At 42.9% G+C, this 24,031-nt stretch overlaps 1 protein-coding gene across 1 annotated transcript in view; it reads right to left on the bottom strand.

Annotated features, from left to right (window-relative positions):
• The window catches only part of cdh4 (cadherin 4, type 1, R-cadherin (retinal)), a 56,427-nt gene extending 38,215 nt beyond the window's left edge, over positions 1 to 18,212 (bottom strand). Inside the window, exons 1-2 of the mRNA XM_070902116.1 lie at positions 18,045 to 18,212; positions 1,549 to 1,704 (exon numbers count right to left, since the gene is read on the bottom strand). Coding sequence (XP_070758217.1) covers positions 1,549 to 1,704; positions 18,045 to 18,212 — 324 coding nt within the window. The remainder of the gene's footprint in view (positions 1 to 1,548; positions 1,705 to 18,044) is intronic.
• Positions 18,213 to 24,031: the final 5,819 nt, after the last annotated feature.

Genomic DNA, 24,031 nt, shown 5'->3' with positions numbered 1-24,031 from the left:
GGAGCTGCGTTCAACTTGAAGTGTCCTCAACCTAACATGCTGTTTTCACTACAGGCAGTGTCAAATAAGTGTTTACTGAGCGGCTGTCCTTTCCCAGGGACCAATAACCTCGCTGCTTTATTGATCCCAAAATGCTGGTTGAGCATAAGAGCGGGTACGGGGAGACAACAAACACACACGCAGGAGTGTCCAGAGCCTGAACGCAGCAAGCACGGCAAGAGAGGAGGCTCATCTAAAACTAAATGGAACACACACACAGAAGTACGAGACAAACCAATCAAGAAGACAATCGTCTAGAGCTTTGCGTTTGTTTATAGTCATTGCACGTACTGTGTGTGTGTGTGTGTGGGTGTGTGTGTGTGTGTGTGTGTGTGTGCATTGGTGTGTGTATTACGTGTGCATACTGCTGACTGTGTGCGCTGACAGAAACACTGAAGAGATCCACTCTCCTTTATTCTCTTCTTCCTCCGAGACAGCAGCATGCTTTTGAATTAGCTCTATCAGCAGCGCAGCCATCTATCATGGTGACAGGCACGCGGGCATTGCGAGCCTGACACCAGTGCTCACCTCGAGTGGAGGTGTTAGTCTTTGCTGATATAAATTGAAACCTGTAATGTGTGTATATGAACCAGTGGCCTAGTGTTAACTCAAGTCTCATGCGGTCTGCATATTTAATTCACGCATTCTCAAAGCCGATTAACCCGAGGCTCCAGGGGGGCCAGTCATGAACTCAAACCTCCAGTCTCCTGTGTGTGTGTGTGTGTGTGTGTGTGTGTGTGTGTGTGTGTGTGTGTGTGTGTGTGTGTGTGTGTGTGTGTGTGTGTGTGTGTGTGTGTGTGTGTGGTGGGGAATCCTATGGGCCATATACAGGCTAACTGTACAGCTGTCAGCCTGCACCTTTGAACAGCACAGCTGCAAAGTGCAAGAGGTGAGCGTGCAACAATGTGTGGCAGTGGTGGAGTAAAACGGGGCAGCAGTGAACAGAGGAAAAGTGGGAAGCACATACAGTAAGTGAAAAGAGGTGAGAAAAGAGGGACCCGGCTCTGCTCATGATATGACACACGTCATATATCAGCATTCAGAACATGCAGGAACATACACCTTTGCAGGTGCACAAACATGTACGCACACACTTGAAGCTGCACCTGCTAATTAGCTCTGATGGTATGAACAAAGACAACAGTTTTCCTGCACTCAACCTTGGCTCTGTCTCTTTCCCTCTGTTCTATCCATCCTGTGCTGCTCTGCACGGCGAAACCTCAATCTAAATGACAGCTGAAGTGGCTGTGTGTTTTGCCAAGGCATTCATCATTGCTGGCTTCTGCATCAATCAGAGCCTGGAGAGGCTGGTGTGAAGGTACTGTACAGCAGAGTTATGTGCGCGCCGACTTGTGATTTTGTTTCAGCAGGTGACGTTAGTGTTAGAATGAAAGGTAGATGGGGGAGAGAAAAGGAGAGGCACATTTCCACAGGGATAATTGGGAGATAATGAGACAGATGTAAATGAGGCTAGAGGAGGAAACGGAAACAGAGTCATTTCTTCCTTACGTGAAAGGAGGCTCTCTCCTCTCTGTCCAGGGGTTGGGTGACAAACATGTTGCCACTGATGGGGTCTATGTTGTAGATCCCACTCGGGGGCTGATCGGCGCCTGCTCCCGTGATGCTGTAGCGGATGCCGACGTCCTTGTCCTGATCTGAGCGGATCTGTGGACAGAACCAGACAAACAAGTTCAACACAGAGGAACATGTGGTTTTTAGGCTTTTCCCACACTCGCAACAGGAAGCACAAAATGTTCAGGGTGACTTCAATTGTGAAAAACGCATCGTGAAATAATACCACACGTTTGAGAGAAGACTGAGAGTACATGGGATGTGTGATAGATACATTGATGATAACCTTTCCACTGCAAGCTTTCTTTTGTGCTAACACTTTGAACCTACTGCCTGAAGGTGGAAATAGAAAATTGAACAATGTGCAGAGTGGGAAATAGATCTACTGTCAGAAGATTTTGTCTGACCTGTTGAATTCGTGGTTTTCTTTACCTTCATGCCAGCTTCTCAGCAGACCTTGAACAAGTGGAAAAGGACCTTACTGCCAGCTATGATTGTACTTCTGACAGCTACCAGCCTGAATGATGTGAGAATGATTCATGCCATTATTCTCAACTATGTCTGACTGGAGCTTAATATCTCACAGTGCCTGTTCTACCTTTAACATCTGGGTTTTTATTTCACACACAATTCAAAATGTGACATTTAAAGAGTGATATATTTTACTTTGAACGAGTTTCAGTATGAGCAGCTCCACTGCCACAGAAATAAAAATATCAATACTTCTGCTCAGCACTTTGCTGACTTAAAAGAAGACAAAGAAGATGGGATTATAGCATCTCTTCCCGTGGCATTGATTCGACTGTCTCACCACACAATGCACCAACGTTAATGTGACGTTACTTAAACTGATGGGTGTGAAAGTGTTACCATTGTTAGGTTGGCATACAAAGGCTGTCACCTCTGAACCCCCAGAATACTTATTATTCTTTCATTTTCAGGAATTGTTTGACAATAAAAATGTTTATTTGCTTTCTTTCCCAAAGTTAGATCAATACAACTCTCATGTCTGCACAGTAAATATGAAGTTGCCGCCAGCAGACACTTGGCACAAAGACAGGAAACGGTGATACAGCCAGCCTGTTCAAAAGTAACAAAAAACACCAACCAGCACCTCTAAAGCTTGGCCAAGAAATAGTCCGGTACAAAACCCGCATAAAACCACAATGTGTCGTTTTTATACTGTTTGTACTGATTTGGCAAATTAGATAAAACATGTTAATTAGTGGGCTTTAGAAGTTTTGTTACCTTGACAGAGCCAGGCTAGCCATTCCCCCCTGTTTCCAGTCTTTATGCTAAGCTAACCGACTGGTAGCTTTACAGAGTGGCATCATCGAACTCTCTACAGTAAAACAAATAAGCTTATTTCCTAAAAAACTATTCCCCTAATTATAAAATCTTATTACGTGGTATTGTGTTATTGTGTGTGTTTATGGCCATAGCAGCAAATCAGTACGGACAGGCAGTACAAACAGTAATTACAGAAGTGTTGTTTATGCAAATGTGACCCTCAAGGACCTCAGTTTAAATGATTACTTAAGTCAAGTCCATTTGAATGGTGTTATTTTTATCATCTAAAGAAATGCAAGAGCTGGAGACTCACACTCCAATAAAACACACATCAAGACAAATTAACAGTATATTATATTTGTCTTTCATGTAATTACTGCATGCCACCACTAATGAACTCAGTCAGTAATTAACCCTGCTTACTTTATATTTAAGAAACAATGTCTAAAGACATGAACTGGGGCCAAAATCCACACTGAGTCCCCTTTAGGGCCGATGTCTTCCTACACAAAATCTTAACGTACATTGTCAACATTATTGTGAAATATAAAATGTAATAAAATTCAGACACTTTGCTTGTTACCCCTTAATAGTCAATCAATGTCTTTCAACCGCTCTTCACAGGTTGCATGTCTATGAGCTGTGAGCAGTTCAGTTCAGGGGTGATTCAGGAGGGATTTTCCCTACTCAGACTGTTTAATTTGAATAATTCTTAAGGGTCTGAAGAGGTAAAATTATACAGTATTTTTGCAACACAGAAATTAGTGTAAAGTCTGAAGATTTGTTAAGGCAGAATTTAGTTTTTTCATATTTAATGAATTATTTTGCAATCCTTTTTGGGGCCTCGAACTCCAGGTTGGGAATCACTGTCTACAATACAGCCCAGTATACATACTGTAGCTGTAATCTGATCACTGTGCTCTTGTTCAGTAATTATACAGGAACTACTTAATCAAATATAAGTGGTCGATGACTCCTTAGATCCAGTACGATGGATTGATTATATGTATTTATGGTTCCTGAACCAGTTTCTATCTTTTAAGAGCCAAATATATTCAGATTATCTTTTCAGTGACCTCGCTCTCAGGTTTTTTTTTTTTTATGGGGATGAGAAATCACTATGGTTACAAGTCAGAGGGAATAATCACAGAGTCAAATGGAGAAAAAAAGGAAGCCTTGGCTTCCCCCCCCCCCATCTTTCTCTTCCCCTCCTATGCAATTTTCGTGGTCTGTGGAGTTGCAGATCATGCATGAAAATGAAATTACTTCATCCGTTCAGCAGTGACGGCGGCTTCTGCATAAAACATCTCTCTGTTTGAACATGATACCCTCTCTCTTAATTTCCGACGTGGTCCTCCCACACCCACATTGTAGCACTCCGCTGCGAGCTTTCACAGGCACAATTCTCATTTCCTGAGCTCACTTCACACACAATCCATACGCGGACCCGGCTGGTTCAGGTGTAATGTACAGTATTGTATAACTTCTATCAATCAGTGCACTCAAGCTGGTCTACTTGGCATAGATGTAATTACTGTAGCGCAACAATGATACTGTAAGACAAATTACATTATTAATCACGACGGCCACCATCTGTCAATCAAAGCATGATGAAATCATGGCATAAGTAATAACGTAATTTGATCATTCACCCTCATCATCAGTGTCATCTGTTTGGATAACAGACAGATAATGTGCAGCAGAACAGATGGATTATGCATTTCAGTAATAAGAACGTGCCTGAGCAACACTCTGTCTTATCTGTGAAGGAGACAAACACGTTGCGGCCTCACTGTTCAAAACAACAAGAAGAACTGAGGCACACCGTGAAGTGTCCCATCTGCTCAAGTTGCAGGAACATGCAAAAAGAAAAAAAGAAGCTTGTAGATGTGCATGTGTGTGTGTAGTGAAGTGTTTGACAGGTAAGAGATTCCCTGTGTGCGCACCAAAGCGCGGATCAAGAGGACCAGCTCAGTTCAATAATTCACAAGGCCGTCATGTGGGAAACGCACATGTGAAATTTTCACCTGCCACGGGTCTGTGCTTCTGGCACGGTTGCATTGTCTGAGCGCGTGTGTGTGTGTGTGTGTGTGTGTGTGTGATAGCGTGCGATCTGTCTCTTCACTGAAACTTCAAAGCAGGCCATGTGTAGTTGGCACATGGGTGTAATAGCTCCAAGAGGAGACAAAGGAGCTCTTACACGTCATGCGGCCTCTGTTTCCACGCCTGCTTAAAATTCCACATCAAGGCCACCTGAGACCAGATGTCACATTTGACTGTGTCTCTTAATGAAGAGTCTTTATATCAATAAATTGAATAAATGAAGAAGCATGGCTTCACGGAGTCCTGGGAATCCCATGAGTGACAACTGCTCAATTGAGCCATTTGAATGGAATGCTAATGATGAAAGCTGGGATTTCTATCCTCCTCTACCTCCCTCTCTCTCCCTCTCGGTCTCTCTCCTTATCTTTCATTCTCCCCCTTACTTCAGTACCTCCTGGCAGACAGAATGGTTACTAATCACACTAGAAATAGCAGAGGGAGGCAGATGCAAGGGACTTAACGGACTGTCTGTCTCCGTCAGATCAGACCAGACATCAGATAAGTGACCTATTTGTAGCTCTTTGAGAGTGATTTCCTTGATTACTGACAACTGCTGGGATCCTGTGGGACAAGCTATCAGCGTGAGAAGAAATATGGAGTGGGATGGAGGCAGAGACGACACAGGGAGCGAAAGCAATGGGGAGTTGGGGGAAAATTAGATGAAGAATTAGTGTTCTGCTAAACTCCTCGGGGTGACGCGAGGCACACAAACAGATAGAGGGAAAGGAATGGAAAGGAATACATTTCCATTTATTGAGCATAGCGGCGGGCTGCCTAATTAGCGCACTGTGAAGTTTCAGTCTGTCCAAATCTCCTTTAATTGATCCAACCCTGTATGATCACTCTATCTGCATAAATAGTTTGATGCCTACATAAACATGGACTAATTTGCTGTTTATTTGATGGTACTCTGCATTTCATCCGTTCACTCCATGTCCGACTTATTGCAAAATTAACAAAGCAGCATTCTGCTACGCAAAGGACAAGCATGTGTGGAAGCTGTAGTTCTCTTTCCCTGCCGGTGTTTTGCTTCCAGGACACAACAATCATTCAACCAGGAAGTCATTAAAGGACAGTGCGCTGCGGGCACCCATGGGATCATTAAGGGTTACTGTGTGCTATGGGCTAATGTCACACAATAATGGGAATCTGTGGTTTACACTCTTTGATAGGCTCTTTTATGTCTCGTCCGCGCTTAATGGCTCAGGCCCGTGTTGTAGTCCTTCACACACATCTCTCTCTCTCTCTTTATTTTATAGCTCTTTATGGGCTCAGTCACCTCACTTTGCCTTTAGGGCACATCAAACACCCCCCACAAGTTACCCAGGCTCAAGAGCCACACCAGGAAACCGGGGGATCGTTTAATACCACAGATCTATCCAGCATAGCGAGAGCACTCACTATGAATTTACAAACACTCACCTACTCTATTATCAAGAGGACAACACTGCATATTCTTGCCACTGATGATCCCTTTTTCAATGGATCAAATGCTTGAGGGGGAAAAAAAGTGTCCTCCTCTGTAGGTTACAGTTGTGTAAATGTCACACATGCATGTAGAATTGGGGCAGTTCGATTAGTCTGGATATAATAGAAGTTTCATGCCTGCAAACGGCCAGTTCAACCAGGTCCTATCCATTCAACCTGCTCTGCAACGGTCAAATCTCTGAATATAAACGGCTTTGTTTCTAGATTGTGTAGCACTTGCTCATCAGGAGAATTAGTTTGAAAAGGCTTCAGTGGAAAATTATTTTCACCATCATAACAAAACCATAAAGCCTGGGTCTTCTTTTTCTCCAGTGGGTCATACTAATACTCGTGCCACCTCCATTGTAGAGGTTTGGGAAATACAGATACATTGTGACAAGCAGCACGTGCCTCCTAAATCTTTCCAAATAAACTTCAATCTTACGTAAATGATTTCAAATTGAAATGGAGTCGCCTAAAGTAAACTCAAAATTAGCCTCCTGATTTAGCTATTGTAGCTAACGTATATCAGATGCAAGTCTGCTGGGTAAATTTGCACACAGTTTTATACCAATTGTTACTAGTTCACTATATACACACTAAATTGACCCATCCTCCCACGTAAACTGGCAGCCAGTTAGGTTAGCCAGTGGGTCGCCTCGGAAGTAGATTCCTATGCAGGTAGCTACAATAGCTAAACCAGGGGGTTAAATGCTGTGTTTACTTCCCGTCATTTGAAATGATTTGTGTGAAATTTAAGTTTATTTGGGAAGCTTGGCTCGCACGGCTTGCCCCAGTCCATGTTGTTTTGCGTGTGTCCACCTTTCTTGGATCTTTATAATGGACGTGGCGAGTGCAAAGGCCTCTTAGATCTGCTGGATTAGGCCTGCTAGAGGTTGCAGAGTCCAGGTTAGGGTCAAAGGGTGATCAAGTGCTTGCTGTACTGGCACCTCAGTTTTGGTTCGGTCTTCCACTTAGTATTCAATCTACTGTTTCTGCTTCCAAATCCTGTCTTAAGACACATTTTTACAGACTTGCCATTTCGCCTGACAACTAGTCTTATTTGATTACATAATACAGCTCAGTTGTGCAACCACTTGACATGAGCTTATTTTGAATCATTGTCTATTGTTATTGTTATTTTATACAGTATTTTAATTGTGAGCTTGTATTTTTCTGCTCTTGTGTTTTTTTCTTTAATATTTGTGATATTTTTTCTATGCTGTCTATGGAAAGCACTTTGTGCTCCTGGCTTAAAAAGTGCCATGCAAATAAAATTATTACCATTATAAATTTTGTAGAGCTGACTTTCTTTCTTCTCCTCATATCTTGTTAACTACTTGCCTATTGAATGTTTTCTTTCCTTTCGTCTAATCCTAACCCCTAACCCAATAAAGGCTATAATATTATATATATATATGTGTATATATATATATATATATATATGTATGTATGTGTAATATATACAATCGTGTTATACGTGTATAACAGTCAGCTATGTATATTACTGGGTGAGACAGTAAATGTCACTGATGGCACCACTAGCAAATTATGGATAACACCTACTACACAGCAGATGTAACAGCTGGTGTGAGGGATCTAAGTCTGTAAGTTTGAGGGATGGTTAATAAGCAGCAGATAAATGCAGTAAAACCAAATTAATGGCTTTTCCGTGCTAAGGTGCATTGTGGGAGGAAGTGATGCCAAACACTCTGGGCACAGACAGGCTATCATAGAGCCCTTCTGGCGGCCTCTCAGTCACGCTTTAGCTGTCATAGCTGTCAACCATAATTAAGACGGCGTCTGCCAAATATCTGGATGCCTTTAATAGAAACTACTCAGTGACTGGATGCCTCATGCACTCACAGGCCTGCTCTGCTTTTAGACTCCCACTCTGAACCCTGTTTACGTAGGCACACAAGCATCAGACATCAGACAACAATGTGGTCATTTAATGGGGAAGAAAGCACAATTTGGAATTTTTATTCTCCAAAATTTAAATAACGAGGCAAAATGCTCAGAGTCAGGATTAGTTTGAGGTATCCTGTCTAAGCACCTGATGGTCGATTCATCATGTGGATTCGGTGTGAGCAGAAAACAATCAGAAGGTTTTAGAGATAACCAAATCTAATTTGCTCTCTGATGCTCTTACTCTCCCCCCTTGAATCTCCCCCAAGTAGTATGAATTTCCAGTAATTTCAGCTGCAAGCTCATATGTCTAATTTCTATTTGCTTTACTGCTCCTTGTTACGCTGCTGCCTGTCGACTTGGGGAATTGCTAGCAACCAATTTAATGGTTTTAAAATATGCTTTCAGTTTTTTGTATGTTTCCATAGCAGATTCATAGCAGGTCTGGCACCTTAGTGAGTGGTTTTAAAGAAAAGAAAATGACACTGTCATGCTGGAATAGACTATTGATTTTCCTATCTTGAGCAGGCTGACTTTAGTGTCACAACTGGGGTTAAAACATTCAGATCTGAGAATAAACCTTCGCACTCGTGGGGATGCTGCTAACACGAGCCACTGCAAATGGGTGAATTGCTATGTTAAACAGCATTATCAAAAGCATCTGTGCATCTGCAAACTACACAGGCATCCTTGAAAATCGCTGTGTTTGATAATGTCTCATCTTCCCCTGCTGTTATACAGTATCTGTTTTCTCTTTGTTGAACATGAGGGAAATGGCAAAACTACATGCTTTTTAACTTCCTCTTAAATTTCAGTTTTGCATTGCTTTGATCCCTCCTGCTGTGTGCTTGTCACTCTTCAAAGCTGATGTGCCCTGCGTTTGATGGGGAAGAGGAATTCAAATAGTCTTGATAGGCCATCCACACAAATTTTCAGCAAAATGACAGAGGAGGAAATAGGGGAGCATAGGATGAAAGAAAAGAGAGAGAGAGATGGGCTGACAAAATGGAAACTAAATTTCCAATTATGGAAAATGCGGGACCTCAAGTTTTTGCCAGCCTTCAAACTTTCCTTCCTACAAAACACAATAACAACGTAACATGCAAGAGTGTGGCGATAAACAGGGGTAAAACCTGTCAGTTTAGCGGCGTCATGAGAGGGGAATGGTGCGCATGGTTTTAAAAATAGTCGCATAGGAGGTCTGTGAGGGAGAAGCTGGAGAGAGCTCAGGTTTAATATCTCTCAAGTGAGAGCCTCTGACAGCCACCGTCGCACACAGTTATCCATGATACTCATAAAGAACAGCTGCGTCTGGGCCCCAGCACACAGGCACGCTAGTCCATTATGGATCGGAAACTGAATGGGAAATGAACCAAGCTCCATGCAGCTCTGAAATATGTATTTTTTTTTTTTTGCCTTATGCACCCTCCTTTTCATTTGGTGTGCTCTCCCATTCTGTCTGTGTTCTTGCTGCCATATCAGTTTGTCTCTTTCTGTCTCTCACTCGCCTGCGCTCCCCTCCTCCCATTTCTCCCAGTGGGAAGGAAGCAGTGAGAGTCCCATCAATACAAACGAGCAAGAGTTGCCACCTGAGGAAGGTTTGTCTGCTCTGGCACTGACGCTGTTATTCAGCCATTCTTCTCCACTTTCCACTGCGGTCAATTGAATTGAATCCTTTGAGTTCCTGAGGTTTCCTGAGGTGATGTTTCTGTGAAGTGGATTTGGATTTAAAGATAATAGAGTAAGACTCTTTTTTTTTTCTTGAAAATTTAAGGGAAACAAAGCTGAAACCGTTTGGGGGCGATGTTTTTCTCCCTCCAGAGGAGCTGTTTAAATGTGATGTATAAGAGGAAAAGACAATCCAGTTATAGGTGAGTGTGAAAAGAAGGAAGAAGCTTAGGAGAAAACATCTGAGAGAGCAGAGGCATTGTCAAGTAATACGTCTTTTAATGAACAGCAGAAAGCATTCTGAATGCCGGCAGCATATCCAATAAATAACCTTCAAATGAAAGAGTTTTGCTTTCTTTTAAAAAACTTCATGGAGATATTTTCTATCCTAAGCTCATATGGATCACAGATATCTGGAGGTTGTTCCTCAAATTTTGACTCTGAACCTTTCTGACGTCTCTCTCTTAAACTCCAATACCCTCCAACTCCATCCTGCATGTCATTCACTGTTACCCAGAAGAGAGAAAGAAGTCCCACCGCTTTTACATTTTGTATCTGCTCAGAAATAGATTAGATGCTTTCTCATGCGTACGCGAGCGCGCGCACACGCACTACGCTGCCTCCACCTCAGACCATTAACTAGACGGAGGAATGAAATGTAGGATTGGAAAAAGGGGCAATTAGAGGGAGAACAAATATTAATGGAAGTTAAGAAGTGACTCACAAACCCAATTATAGCATTAGCCAGGCAATTTAGATGAGCTCTGCGAGAGGCGAAAATCCTGTTGAAATGTAACAGCGGTCTCTCTGCATTAACAATGGCATTAATTCCCCTGATTCACAGCGAGGAGAGAAGAATAGAGCAAATACAGCCATTCTGTCTCCCTTATAAAGAGAGCCACATTCCCTAATTCTGCGATGGGAATGGAGGAGGCAGAGGCCGATTCTTGTCTCACTCGTCCCAAACAGACCCCCGGAGAGTCTCAACTCATTAAGTAGCACCATTTTCCTGCTCCATACGTATATAAGGACGACAGGTAAACCATGCTACAGGTCTTCCACCCACAGAGACATGTCCTACAAGATAATTACAGTGAAGGCATGGTTGGCTGCTGGGAGGCTGACTAATGGGAAAGACGGTGGCATAAAGAGATAGATACAGATAGAGTTATAAATGGAGGGAGGGGGCAGTGAGGAGCTTTCTGCTGCTCTTGCACTTTTCCTCTCCACCTACTGCCATTGTCAAATTGAATCCCTCAACCCAAGCTGCTGCCGCACGCTCCCGTAGGGGACATGCGGTCCTGACAGCCTGGCCAATCAGCAGCACCCGGAGGCCAGTTGAAAGCCCCTCTGGCATGCCCAAGGCTAGTGGGGGTCCAACCAATCAGTAAGAGGCCAGGCTTAAAAGGAGGACCATGCTTGGCTTGGGGAGCCAGTAAGGCTGCCAATGAGAGTCCAGAGGGGAGTTCGGGTGGCTCAGAGGGAGGCTGCCAGAGGGGTCAGAGTGGACGAGGGCAGACTGACAGTTATTTAGTGAGAGACTGAGCTCTGCGTCACTCACAACAGCACTCAGCCTTTGTACTGCTGGGCCGGCTCTAATGGGACTGTCACCTTCTAATTGTCCGACTGGGAATGCTCAGAATGACAAACAGACACACATACACTCAAATACACAGACAATACAGAGGCGCTGACAAACACACAGAGTACCCTCACAGACACAGGCATAAAGCAGCAAACAAAGGGCAGTGTGCACAAACGTTCACACATGGACACTATTTATATGCCAGATATTTGTGTTTCTGAGAATATTCTCACATGGCACAGTATGTACAATAAGTAAGCACTGACCTGCACATCCATTATCAGCAAAGGGCCCATTTATATATTACATCTGGTACCTTAAAACAAGTGTTTATAATATCTGAATATATTCTCTGAGTGCACCAAATTAAGTTCAATCCAACTTTGTGGCATTTGTGAATTGTATTGATTTTAAAAGGCAAATCCTCCACATCATTGTGGCTAAAAAAGTCATGATGATTAATGTGCTTGTAAAAGTTGTAGGGTTTAGTGAGATAAGCGCATACCGCAGTGTGTATCATACAGTTGTGTTTACCAGTGAGATGATCCTATTCTACTGTCATTTCAACTGTCAAAACAATGCTAAAACTCTCTGCAGAGTTGGGTTATAATGCTCTGTGGGTTTGTCACTATTACATTGTCAATATGAATATTTAAAATGCAGCATGTATATAAAGTAACAAGTGAAGTAGAAGCAAAATGAGGGACCAATCACAACAGTAACAAATGACATGAACGGTCCTCTAACATTAAATCATCTGCTAGAACTGAAAACTGCTTCATGATCTCTGGACTACTCCACCACGAGGACACGAACTCTGCAAGGAGATGGAGTCAGGTTTAGTGTTTGGCAGATCTCTTCTGGAGGAGGCGAGTTAGATAGTACTTCATCATGAAAAAGTAAAGTATGTGGAACAAGATTAAAGGGAACTTTATTCCTGGAGACCTTGTTATTGTGGATGATTCAGCAACGACAAAACTCCTGGATTCTGGGACGCACTCTGAGGATCGTGTCAGGAGAAAAGGGAGTGAGGGGTGTCCTGATATAAACCAGAACGAGACATGTCAACAGACTGTGTTGGCTCCTTGAAGCTGAAAGCCAAACTGACTCTGATTTTCTTTCGCAGACAGACGCTGCACATCGACTTGGAAAATCAAGTGAAAAAGGTGCAGTCGGTGCAGTTTAATACTTAGCAGTGTTTGACCTCACCTTTACACATATGATGTTACACATATGTTGATATTGTGACTTTAATTATACAACAAGTCATTTGGACAGATGATGTGACTCATGCTACTAAGGAAACAGCAGAGGATGGAAACAGTACCACAAGATCAAACCACTGCAGCACTTAGAGAGTCTGAACCCAATTAAAGCCCACATTTTTTCTGTTGCAGAGTCAAACTCCTCATGTTTTGAGATTTTCACACTGTTAACACGCAGGCAGCTTGGAAGTTCTGACTTTAATGTCAAAATGTTGCCATATTTGAGAGTTTCCCCTTGGTGAAGATAAAATGCTGTGTAACCTGGGGTAAGCTGACAACTCCTGTTAGCACTCTCCTTATAGAGAGTAGACATTCATATCATGCTACGTTTGAATGTAAAGTTAGAGAAAGACCATTAAATTAGAATGATTCTGAAGGAAGTAGTGTATTATGTATGTAATAGTTAAGTGAAACTACATGTGCTTGTGATGCAGAAAGAGAGGACATTTATTTTGCTGTAGTTCGTCCTATAGTATCCCTCACTGCCTCGATCAGCAGTGAAGGACTGTGAACACAAGTGCTTTCCATCTGGAAACTGGGCAGGGGGAATAAGTAACTGATGTGAAAACTGTTTTACTTTGGGTGAAGAATTCTGTTAGAAAAGTGTTAAATTTAGATACATTTGGTCTTGAATAATGTAATACAATGGTGTACATTTTGCTGGTGTACATACCTCATGTATCCATACCACACCCCCACACACAAACTAGACACAATGTATTTCAGCGCGCAGGGGATGCAATAAAACTGCAGACAAAACAAGCAGATCCAAAAAGCATATTACGAGCTCGTTATGAGCTGTAATGAAATACACTCTGCAATATGAGGTTGTAAATAAACCACAGTGTTTTCATTTTGGGCACTGAGCAAACAGCAGTACAGACATTACAATGTCATTGAGCTAACTTGCTCCTCCACACGTATACATATATTTATATATCTCACATATATTTCAGCTGCTGGGCACAGCAAACCAAATTAGAAAACCAACAAACAGCCATGCATTCCTTCTGCTTCTAAAGCAAGTTGCAAGTTTTCTTCTGCCAAAGAAGAACTTAACCATTTGTTTTTGTTTGTGTGCTTCTGTTTACTTTTGATAAAAATCCTTTTAAATGAGGAGCCCCAGTTCACTCTGACTGTGACACATTCAACACTACACGGTACCATATTATATTACCCATCAGCACCACTGTAATGGGCTATTCAATATAATGAGGTAAACCAAATCATAGTGAGATGCACTCCAATATGCCGGTTCACCTATTCACCTTAAGACCTTCATTTTTCTACAAGAATGTGAGCGTATGATAAAGACTATATTTTACAGATATCATTATAGTTTCTTTTAGCTCCATGGGAAGGGCATACAGTCATGCAGATACTGACAGCAACAGCGAACACAGACATTTCTCTTTTAGTCTTTCCCTTGGCTGTGGAATCACATAATGTTAAAACAACCGTCCACAATGCGCTCAATTATTTCCAGCTCATATTGTTCGTTTCTTTGTCCTAACCGTGGGTCAGAGAGAGGGAGCCAGTGTTTGAGGCCTGGTTAAATGAAAGGAGGCTCTTTTCTCTCCCATATTCAGACTGCTTTCCATCAGTTTTGCCTCATTGGCCCCAGTATAGGTGCTGCAGGAGACGGTTGAGATGAGAATGCCACAAATGGCCTGAAACTAATGTTGGCCTCCCTCACCCCGCAGATTTACAGCACTCTCCAAAGACTTTCTATTTTTTTATTATATATATATATATATATATATATATATATCACCCCCCCCACACACGCACGCACGCACGCACGCACGCACCCTTGCTGCTTTTCAGTTTCTCAAAAGGAGTATTTCTTGCCATCTACCTCAGTATCCATTTAACTCAAGACGTTTCTCAAACTCTCCATTTCCACTGCACTTACATCTGTCTTGTCAAATTATTTGACAGCGAAAGCTCAGAAGCATATTCCATTTGAGCACAATGGTAAATCAATGGCATCAACACTGCACCGCTCGTGGTTCTTCATGACGGAATTGCACATGTCAAGGTGAAAATGGCCAGCAGTGAGAATGGTGCTCCTGTACACTGCTGTGTGTGTGTGTGTGTGTGTGTGTGTGTGTGTGTGTGTGCGTGCGTGCGTGCGTGCGTGCGTGCGTGTGTGTGCGAGGGAGCATTTTTTCTTTGTTTCGAGGAAGTGAAAGTAGCTTTCAGAAGCTGAACCAGAATGAGCTAGAGGCCTGTGATGATGATGATGATGATGATGATGATGATGATGGTGGCAATGTCAGAATGCTCTATATTCACATAACCGAAATAGCACCAATATAATATAACAATGACAATGGAGGAATAAATGAAAGCTTTATGATTGTATAAATTATTATTTACAATTAATTCAGCAAGGACTTTGTAATATTTATGGATTAATCGACTATCCTACAGCAGCAGAGCTACATTAGCCTCTCATTGTACTCTCATTGTGTCATGCTGCCAGGTCTTTCTCCACTCTCACTGAATCAAAGAGAAAGCCACCACTGCTCCACCACACACCTCTTTGGGCGTGTCATTTGCATCATTTGATGCTCGCTAAACTGTAATTACACTCTGAGGGTTAATTGGTCTTTTTAATCCGAGTGAGCCTGACTGTGTGATGGCTGGACCTCAGAAACACAGGTGAAGAAAACTCAAAGAGTTTCCGCGGCACAGGAGAGTTGGCGTGTCCTGAAATCAAGTGCATAAGCTTTAAGAGGTTGTTCTTGGCCACTTCTGAGACCGGCAAGATAAAGCACGAAATCCCCCCTGTTCCTCTCCTCGGCTGCCTGTCAGAAAGGAGAGTTGTGTTGTTGAGACAGCCGGGGACAGACGAGCTGAAAGAGCAACGGACAGCATGAGTGACATCCACCATGGTGCACTGCCTTCAGCTATGGCTGATGGCTGAGAGACACCTATATGTACTATGTTCTCTCTCACACACACACACACACACACACACTCTCAAACTACCCCAACCTCAACACTCACTTGGCCACACGCACAAAGGAAGCTCTTGAGGTTTAATCCAACCATCTAACACCCGACATGTGAAAAGGGGATAAAAGAGGGTCCATTTCTCCAGCAGGGCAGCACAATTTGGTGCCTCCCCTGACACTCCACAGTCCTGCTGTGTGTGTTTTTGTGTGAGGGTGAGTGTTTCCGTGCTTTGGTGGAAAATCTGCCCTCTTGCCGACACATTGGTGAAAGGCGATTTCCGTAATCCGTGAGTGTAAGCCTCGCTGTACAAATGGGCGTAAGGGACTTTGTGTCCCTGTGTGTGTGTGTGTGTGTGTGTGTGTGTGTGTGTGTGTGTGTCAGAAATGCCAGCAGAAAGCTGCACGTCTGTGTGGGTGTCTGATAAGAGGCATCGAGTGAGGGGAGTTTAGAGTAGAAGCACAGAGCTGAGAGCGTGATGCCTCTATGGGAAACTTGCTCTTGATTTTCCTTATTTATAATAATCACTGTTATCCACGGGTTGTAATAAAGAACTGGTTACATACATGTTCACTTCAACATTGTTTTCTGATTGTGAGAACTGTAGAGTTTCACATTTTCACTGTGAATTGTACCTGAGCTGCAGGGCAAAATTGAATCCTTTTGCGTCCAGGGGACAGATGTATAAACGATGCACACGCACAAAATCCACGGCTGCCATTAAAGTGGTATTAGTGAAGAGGAACGTGTGGTCAGAATGTGCACCCCTCATGCATATTTCAGACCAGCTGTTCATACCTTTTTCTAGAGGCAGCTCTGTGTGATATGGTGGAAAAATGGAAAATAAGACGAGAAACCAAATCCAATATACAATGTTATTCTTTTAGGTTGTAAGTCAGTTTCACTAAGAATTAATTATTTTTTGCAGTCTGCACAAATTTAAATCATGGTCGTCAAATGTACATTACAAATGTTTCTTTTAATGACTGTTGTGAGCTCAATTGTATTATTCTTTTTTATTTATTCTGCTTTGGCATTTTCCCTTGTTTGATCATTTCCGTGTGTCCTTCAATTCCATTATTTATTGCAGAATTCAGAGGAAGAGTCTGTTTGAAGGCTACAAACTAAATCACTACTGACCACCTACCCAACGTTTGATGATGACGGCTATATGTGCTACAAATAGAGCAGCTGTGCGAAGGGATGGCAGCTTTGGCGATATTTGAGGACCTTGCCAATGCTATTCAGTTTCATTGAGAGACTGACTGAGCAGTTAATTAAGGGCGTGTCTATATCCATCTGTCATCATGTGGGAATGGAAAAATGTTACTTTACTCAAATTTCACAATGAGTGAAATTCATGAAGAGAACCATGAATGTGCACAGCTTTATAAATCTGACAAAAAGAGTGGGTGTGCCTATTTCTTTCAGTCATAAGGCTACAGAGCGATGTGCATCTGGCCCCCGGTGGTTGAGTGGGTAAGACACATATCATGTAACAATTACATTCCCGGTGTGAAGCTTTGTTGCATGTCGTCATCTCTCTTCCTGTGTATCTCATTGTACCGTAATACTATCAAATAAAGGTAATATTGCATAAAAAATCGTAAAATCTAAAAATCTTTTTAAAAGGAACCCAAACTGAAATCTTTAAGCGAGCAGAGGACTGGTAGTATTTTCATCCTTTGCGTGCCCAGTGTTTAACGTGCAACTTAACATAAACTGTAATCTACAAAGAGACATAGTGTGATGAGAAAAGTAGTCCACCAGCTATAGTAACAGGTGTAGATACGCCACTGAGAGAGAATACTCCTGGGTAATCCTTAGATCTATTCTTCTGAGACCAAGCATGAACTGCGAATTTGTGTGCTTTCCAAGCAAGGATCTTTTCCACCTCTACCTGACAAATCACCTGGCATCATGACTTCAATCGGAGATAAGAGCAGCGCTTTTAGCCTGCTGGGCGTGCTTGATAGAAAATACCAGAATGTTGAGTCTCTTGGCGTCATAATGATTATAAGAGATATTACTGTATATAATATGTTATATTATATAACAATATAAGGGTTGGCTACCATGTGTTTTTTCTCTGCAAAGACAAGTTATATAAAAGTTTTGAGGTGCACCAAAGACATTCAGGAGAGAGATGTGTGGTGTTTGCTGAAATTATACAAACTGTCACTCACTCTGACAAGCATGTGAGGGAAGGGTCCCCGGGAGTTTTCAGGCACATTGATAGGCGGGATGACCCAGTCTCTCTTCTGTCGCCTCAGCCCATTGGCAGAGGAGCTCCTCTGATGTTTTCGAGGAAACTTGATAACTCTGGGTTGGGAGTCCCAGACTCTTGACAGCATTTCTTCAACCTGAAAAGAAAAGCCCAAACATATCATATCATGCCGTGTCTCTCATTGAATAACTTGCACACGTTATCATTTGAAGAATGCCATTTTTGCCACGACAGGTGGGAAGATGAATCTATAAAGTGCTGTAAAATGACAAGTTGTCCCCTCTGCTAAAATTGAAACTAAAATACTGGGTGTCGCACTAACAATAAACTCATTTTGGGAGAGTGACAGAGAGGCAAACACGAGGTAGTATAAATATACTTTTTTTTTTTAAATGCTGCTGCATCACTTTTCATGAGGCCCTTGGCAAGACACACTTAGCCTGCCCAAGCCCTCGGCTTCTGCTTAAGAAAGCGAGACCTCCCCCAGGCTACATGGCTGGGTTTTGTCCGCCGAGGTGCTGCGCTTTGTCTGCATCCCTTCACAGATTCTTCAGACAGACAACATTATTCCCGCCTGCCGCTGTCATTTCTGTCCCTGCTGAAGACAGAAAGAAACGGTGACACTTTTCCCTGACAGAAGCCTATTGTCACATAAAACAGGTATTGATGAAATAGCAGTGCAATAACGAGGGGAGCGGAGGAGAGAAGCAGGAGACCGCCCTGCAGTTTTGTCCACGCAGCAGGCACTTCGAAAACGAGCAACTCAAAACGTCATACACAATTGGTGAGATTTTTTTTTTTATTAAAAAAAAGTTAAAAACAGAGTGTCTAGACCTGGATTATTCCACAGTTGTTTGCATGTGTTTACTGCTTCTTATTTCTAACGTTGAGGTACCTTTGAACATCATACAGGACCCAGGTATTATGGGCTACTCCTATGTAGGGATGTATGGCTGTATAGACAACCCCTCTGCAATGACTCCCCTCCAGCTATAGCTGCAGAGAGAAGATTGTGTTCTTACTCATTTTGCCTGCTGAAATAAGGGTTAGAAGGGTGTGTAAAAGACTGAGTGTTTTTCCCCCCGATCCTCTATGGTGTCCTCCTGTGTAAGATGGTTGTATTGCTGTAATCCACCTAATCCTATTGTTGTCTCTGTGCCCCGCGTACACACACACATACACACACACACACTCACTGGCAGTGTGCCGCTGTCACCTGAAGCGCAGTGGAAATCCGCCCGCTCATCCCACCTGGAACACACACAACGCAGTCATACAGGCAAAGACACACGTGTGCACACGAGCAACCACGGACACGTTTGCCGTGCCAAATACGGGCCGGCGGTTCATCTTATCAATATACACCTGCTTTGCAGACCGTAAGCTACACCTGAGCAAACGCAGTGCATATTTTTCATCTTTTGTTTTAACTCTTCACACAGAGGATTGGACCGCTGGACAGCCAGGGCTGAGGGTTTAGCTGGGCAGGGGCTTGACGTAGAGGGAGCACGGCGACCGGGTGGATGGTTAGAGGACAGAAAGAGGAACGAGGGGACCAGATGTGTTTCCCAGATAAGATAACTCTTGTTCCAGCTCCACTCATCCAAAACACTCACAGGTACCAACTGGCACGGCGGAGGCAGGGCGCTGCCAGCCCCCTCCACAGGCGGCAGGTGGAATTAGTCTCTGTCTGTGAATGTGTGTGTGTGTGTGTGTGTGTGTGTGTGTTTCTGTGGCTGTGTGTATATTTGCAGATGCTCATTTGAAACAAACAAAAACAAGGGAAAACAAACAAGTCTGGGAAAAAAGAAAAAAGCAGGCCACAGAGGATAAACAACACTCTCTCTGGCAGATGACGATGAGTCATCAGGACTGTCTATATGTCCGTGCGTATGGACAGTTATAAAATATATAACACCACGGCGTCGCTCCTCCTCATGTATGCTCAGTCCAGCGTGCGGCAACCACCATAAAAGTCCTTATCTGACTTCCCGGCTATCAGCAGAAAAACACAATGACTGAATAGCCGCTGTATACGCCAATCAGCCCACTGATGAAAGCAGCCCATCAGGCCTGACGATAACAAGGTTGAAGCATCCGATTGGTCAGGCCCAACATTCCTCTGGAAATGTTGCCAAAACAGAAATGAAAGAGAGAGACAGACACGGAGAAAGACAATGAAAGGGAGAGGTCCTTTATTGGTAAGTCTGCTTGTGGATGATATCAGTGCAGCGGCTGCATGTGACTGTCACTTTCAAACAGCATGGCGGATGACAGGCGGTTGGCACTGTGACAATACCAGAAAGGAAAGGAAAGAAAGAAAAACTGGAACAAGCTCTCTATAGGCCGCCAGGAAGCTACATAGGTGCTTATTAGGGTTAGGATGTTTTTTTCTGTCTGAATGTGTGTATGAATACAGTATGTGCATGTGTAGTGTGTTCAGTCAGGCCTGCCTGCACATATGGGAAATCATGTGCGCTGGCCTTGATGCAAGCATGTGTGCACACATGCAACTGTGTAAAAAAATAATGCATGAACATATGCGCGGGTGTATTTGTCTGTGCGTTAGTGTGTCCCAGAGTGTGTATGTGCATGAACAACATGACAGGGAGTCAGTTAGTGTGTCCATGATGTGCTCGGGGCTCCTGAAACCCAGAGGCAGCCAGGGCCAGCTGGCAGCTCTCTGCTCCCAGGCAGCATGCGTATTGCTGGGGCATTCTTTAGGCCTGCAGCCCCCGAGCCCTGGAACTGACATCTGGAGGTTATCAGGCTGACAAACAGGCAGAACAATACAAGAAGAGTGTGTGCTCATTGTCCATTCTCTGTTCAGTGTGGCTCTGAAAACATTTGATTCATGTCTTTTGATGTTATTTTTTTTATGTCTTGAGTGCTGCAGTTCCCTTTGCTGGTTCACTACGACTATCACTACAAAAAGAGATCAGAGTGCGAGTCTTCAGTAAGGAGAACGTTCTCCCATGAGATCTTCTCTTAAAAACTAAAGTGAGAAAATACAACATTTTAATCTAACTTTGCATAAAAAAGTGTTGAAATTCTCACAGCTGCTATTTGCCTGTTGAGACTTGCAGGTTCCCGGTGTGGCTTGTCAACATAATCAGGCTATAATCACAAAGTTAAAGCACACGGCAAAAGCGCAACCATCCAACCCTGCCGGTGTTGCTTTTCAATGACCAGTGGACCCCAGGGTCCTACGTTCCACCCTGCTGCCGGGCCTCGCCTGTAATCTACCTTGAACAGGTGAGGCCGTCCGGGGAGAGTGGGGTAAAAATGCAAATCAAATAAGCACTAAAACCCGCTCTGGCGACCAGTCGACTCCCAGTTCCAGTGGCGCATAACTGATGGGCTGGTGGAGAAGGCAAACCAACGTGCCATGAAATCAGTACGAGTTGGAGAGCACTCAATGAGAGGCCCTACCTGTGTGAGGTGCGATAGCCTGAGTACATAAACACAGCGGAGAGGGCTCTCAGGCCAAAGATGCTCTACACTTCAATTGCTGTGGTATTGTACACCGGGAAATTAAATACTAAAAATGAACTGGTTGATCATGGAGCACATTCAAAGTATGCTAATCTCTGCTACTAAAACAGTACAGTGAGAAAGTAAGCCAGTTATTACAAGCAAATCAGTGCACTCTCACTGGTGCTACACAACAAAGCAAGCAGGCAAGAGAAGAACGCCACGGTGTTCTGTATTGGAGCCGATTCATCTGAGCAGAGATGAACCAAGCACACCATTTGTTACACTACAGCACCCCTCTCTACACATTATCTGTGGCTGCACAACGCGAGGGAACAAAATGAGCTGGTATTTGAGCCGCCCGTCTTTTAATCGCCATTCAGAAGAAAGGGATATCCTGAGCTGTTTATATCCGCCGCTGCCATGTTGATTACGCAGAGATTGGCTGCGGTTAGGTGATGCGATTATGATAACCTACTGACTTTCAGAACAAAGAGATGGGCTCAGATAACAACAACTCACCTCCGTGTGTGTTTATTGAATTGGAAAAGGAAAATGGGCCACACAGTTCAAAAAACACTGCACTGCACTGATAACGCTGATAAGTTCTAACTTAATTTCCCAGAAATCATGTGAAGCCACAGCACTAAACTGCACACGGCACACTCCCGTTAACTGACTTACTGACTCCACTAGTTTATAATGCTATACATCAAAGGAGAACAAATATGGGACGGCTTAGCTTTCTAACTCACTGCTGCTTACAGTAGAGAAGTGTCCAAACTCAAACCCACAAGTTCATTTTGGGACAGCATCTCAGTTAGAGGGCAGGGGACTCTCTTCTCTGTTGGACACACTTTTAACTCTGATTGTCATGTTTGTCAGCTGAATTTAGGTCACGTAAACATTCGTGGCTTCGCAGAAACGGAAAGTTTAATTTGAGCTTTAGAGTGGTAAGACATGCACAGTACTTTTTAGCCATGCTACCTGCATAGCTCTAGAGATTGCAATGTGGGTCTGTCGGTCGATCCACCGCTTTGGTTTTTTGTAAGGTCTCCAGACCTATATACATTCGATATTCGACTGACTTTGGTGATCCCCTGACTTTTCCTCATAGTGCCACCATGAAGTTCACATTTTTGGTTTTGAGTGAGATGTCTTGACAACTATTGGATGGATTTTTTTTTATCTAGCACCATAATCTGATCTACATTTCAATTTGTCCAATACTTTGGTTTAAGACAAACTACCTGCAAAATGAATGACATTCCCTGTACTGTGTGTTTATCAAATGCAAAGCATTTAGCTTAAAGCACCAATGTGCCATAATAACAATAATGGTGTAAATATGTGTTTCTGTTGAACTATTACTAGTACTATAGTGTTTTTCCTGGTGTTCAATCGTACACGCTTTTACTTTGAAGGAGCGAGACAGGGAAGGCAGCAGAGAACAAGAAGTCTAGGGACGCTGAACAACGTCACCTCGCTCACAGACTCACAGCCTTGTTTGCATTGTCGTTTGACATTACAGCAGGTCACAGATTCACTCTGCTGCTCTATAAGGATTCATTTTCTGCCTCTTCCATGCCAAATGAAGGGACAGTTCACGGTTCAATTCTGGAAGATAAAAAAAAACCAAACAAAAAAACCCAGAGTCAACCAGACGGAATAGGTCTAGTGCAAAACTGTGATCACTCATAAATGTCACCCTTCCCACTTCAGTCATAAATAGTTGATGTCAGTGAGGACAATGTGTTTAAAATGGTGATTTTTTTTCAGCCTTCTGGAGGTTTTCACACAATGTTTCACTTGGTTCCTTACATTTCATGCAGTTTTGATAATGTGAGTCCATCAGAAATAGCAGTGTTTGACTGAACAGTATGTAACAAGCAACAAATAAAAACATGACTTAACCACAAACTAAAGTGTTTTTCACATTTTTGGTTTCTTCAATAGGAGTTCCTCATGTTCCTGTCTCACATTATTATAATTACATTTTTCTTACGACTATCCTTAATATACATGAATGAAACACGTATCTATTTGTATTTCTCCGCCAGGCATACTGGTAATACAGTCTACTGCAACACTAGCACGTGAGGAAAATGTGACATGTACACATGTGAACACTGTTCTGGTAGAAAAAAAAGAATAAGCATACTGTACTGCACTTATAAAAGCTGTTTTTCAAATATCCTTGTGATTAGAAAAAACACATTATTTGTTGTGAGGAAAATGTGACATGTACACATGTGAACACTGTTCTGGTAGAAAAAAAAGAATAAGCATACTGTACTGCACTTATAAAAGCTGTTTTTCAAATATCCTTGTGATTAGAAAAAACACATTATTTGTTGTTCAATTATTGAATCTTTCTCGAGCTCGATGTGCGGAACATAATTATACGCTGAAACTACATCACCTGTTCCTCGCAGACTCCGCCAGAGTGGAACATTAGCTCAATCAATGTCA

Source organism: Enoplosus armatus, chromosome 3 (assembly GCF_043641665.1).
Source record: "Enoplosus armatus isolate fEnoArm2 chromosome 3, fEnoArm2.hap1, whole genome shotgun sequence".
Classification (NCBI taxonomy): Eukaryota; Metazoa; Chordata; class Actinopteri; order Centrarchiformes; family Enoplosidae; genus Enoplosus; species Enoplosus armatus.
The sequence above is the reverse complement of the archived record's forward strand: the minus strand, read 5'-3'. Positions and strand labels throughout refer to the sequence as shown.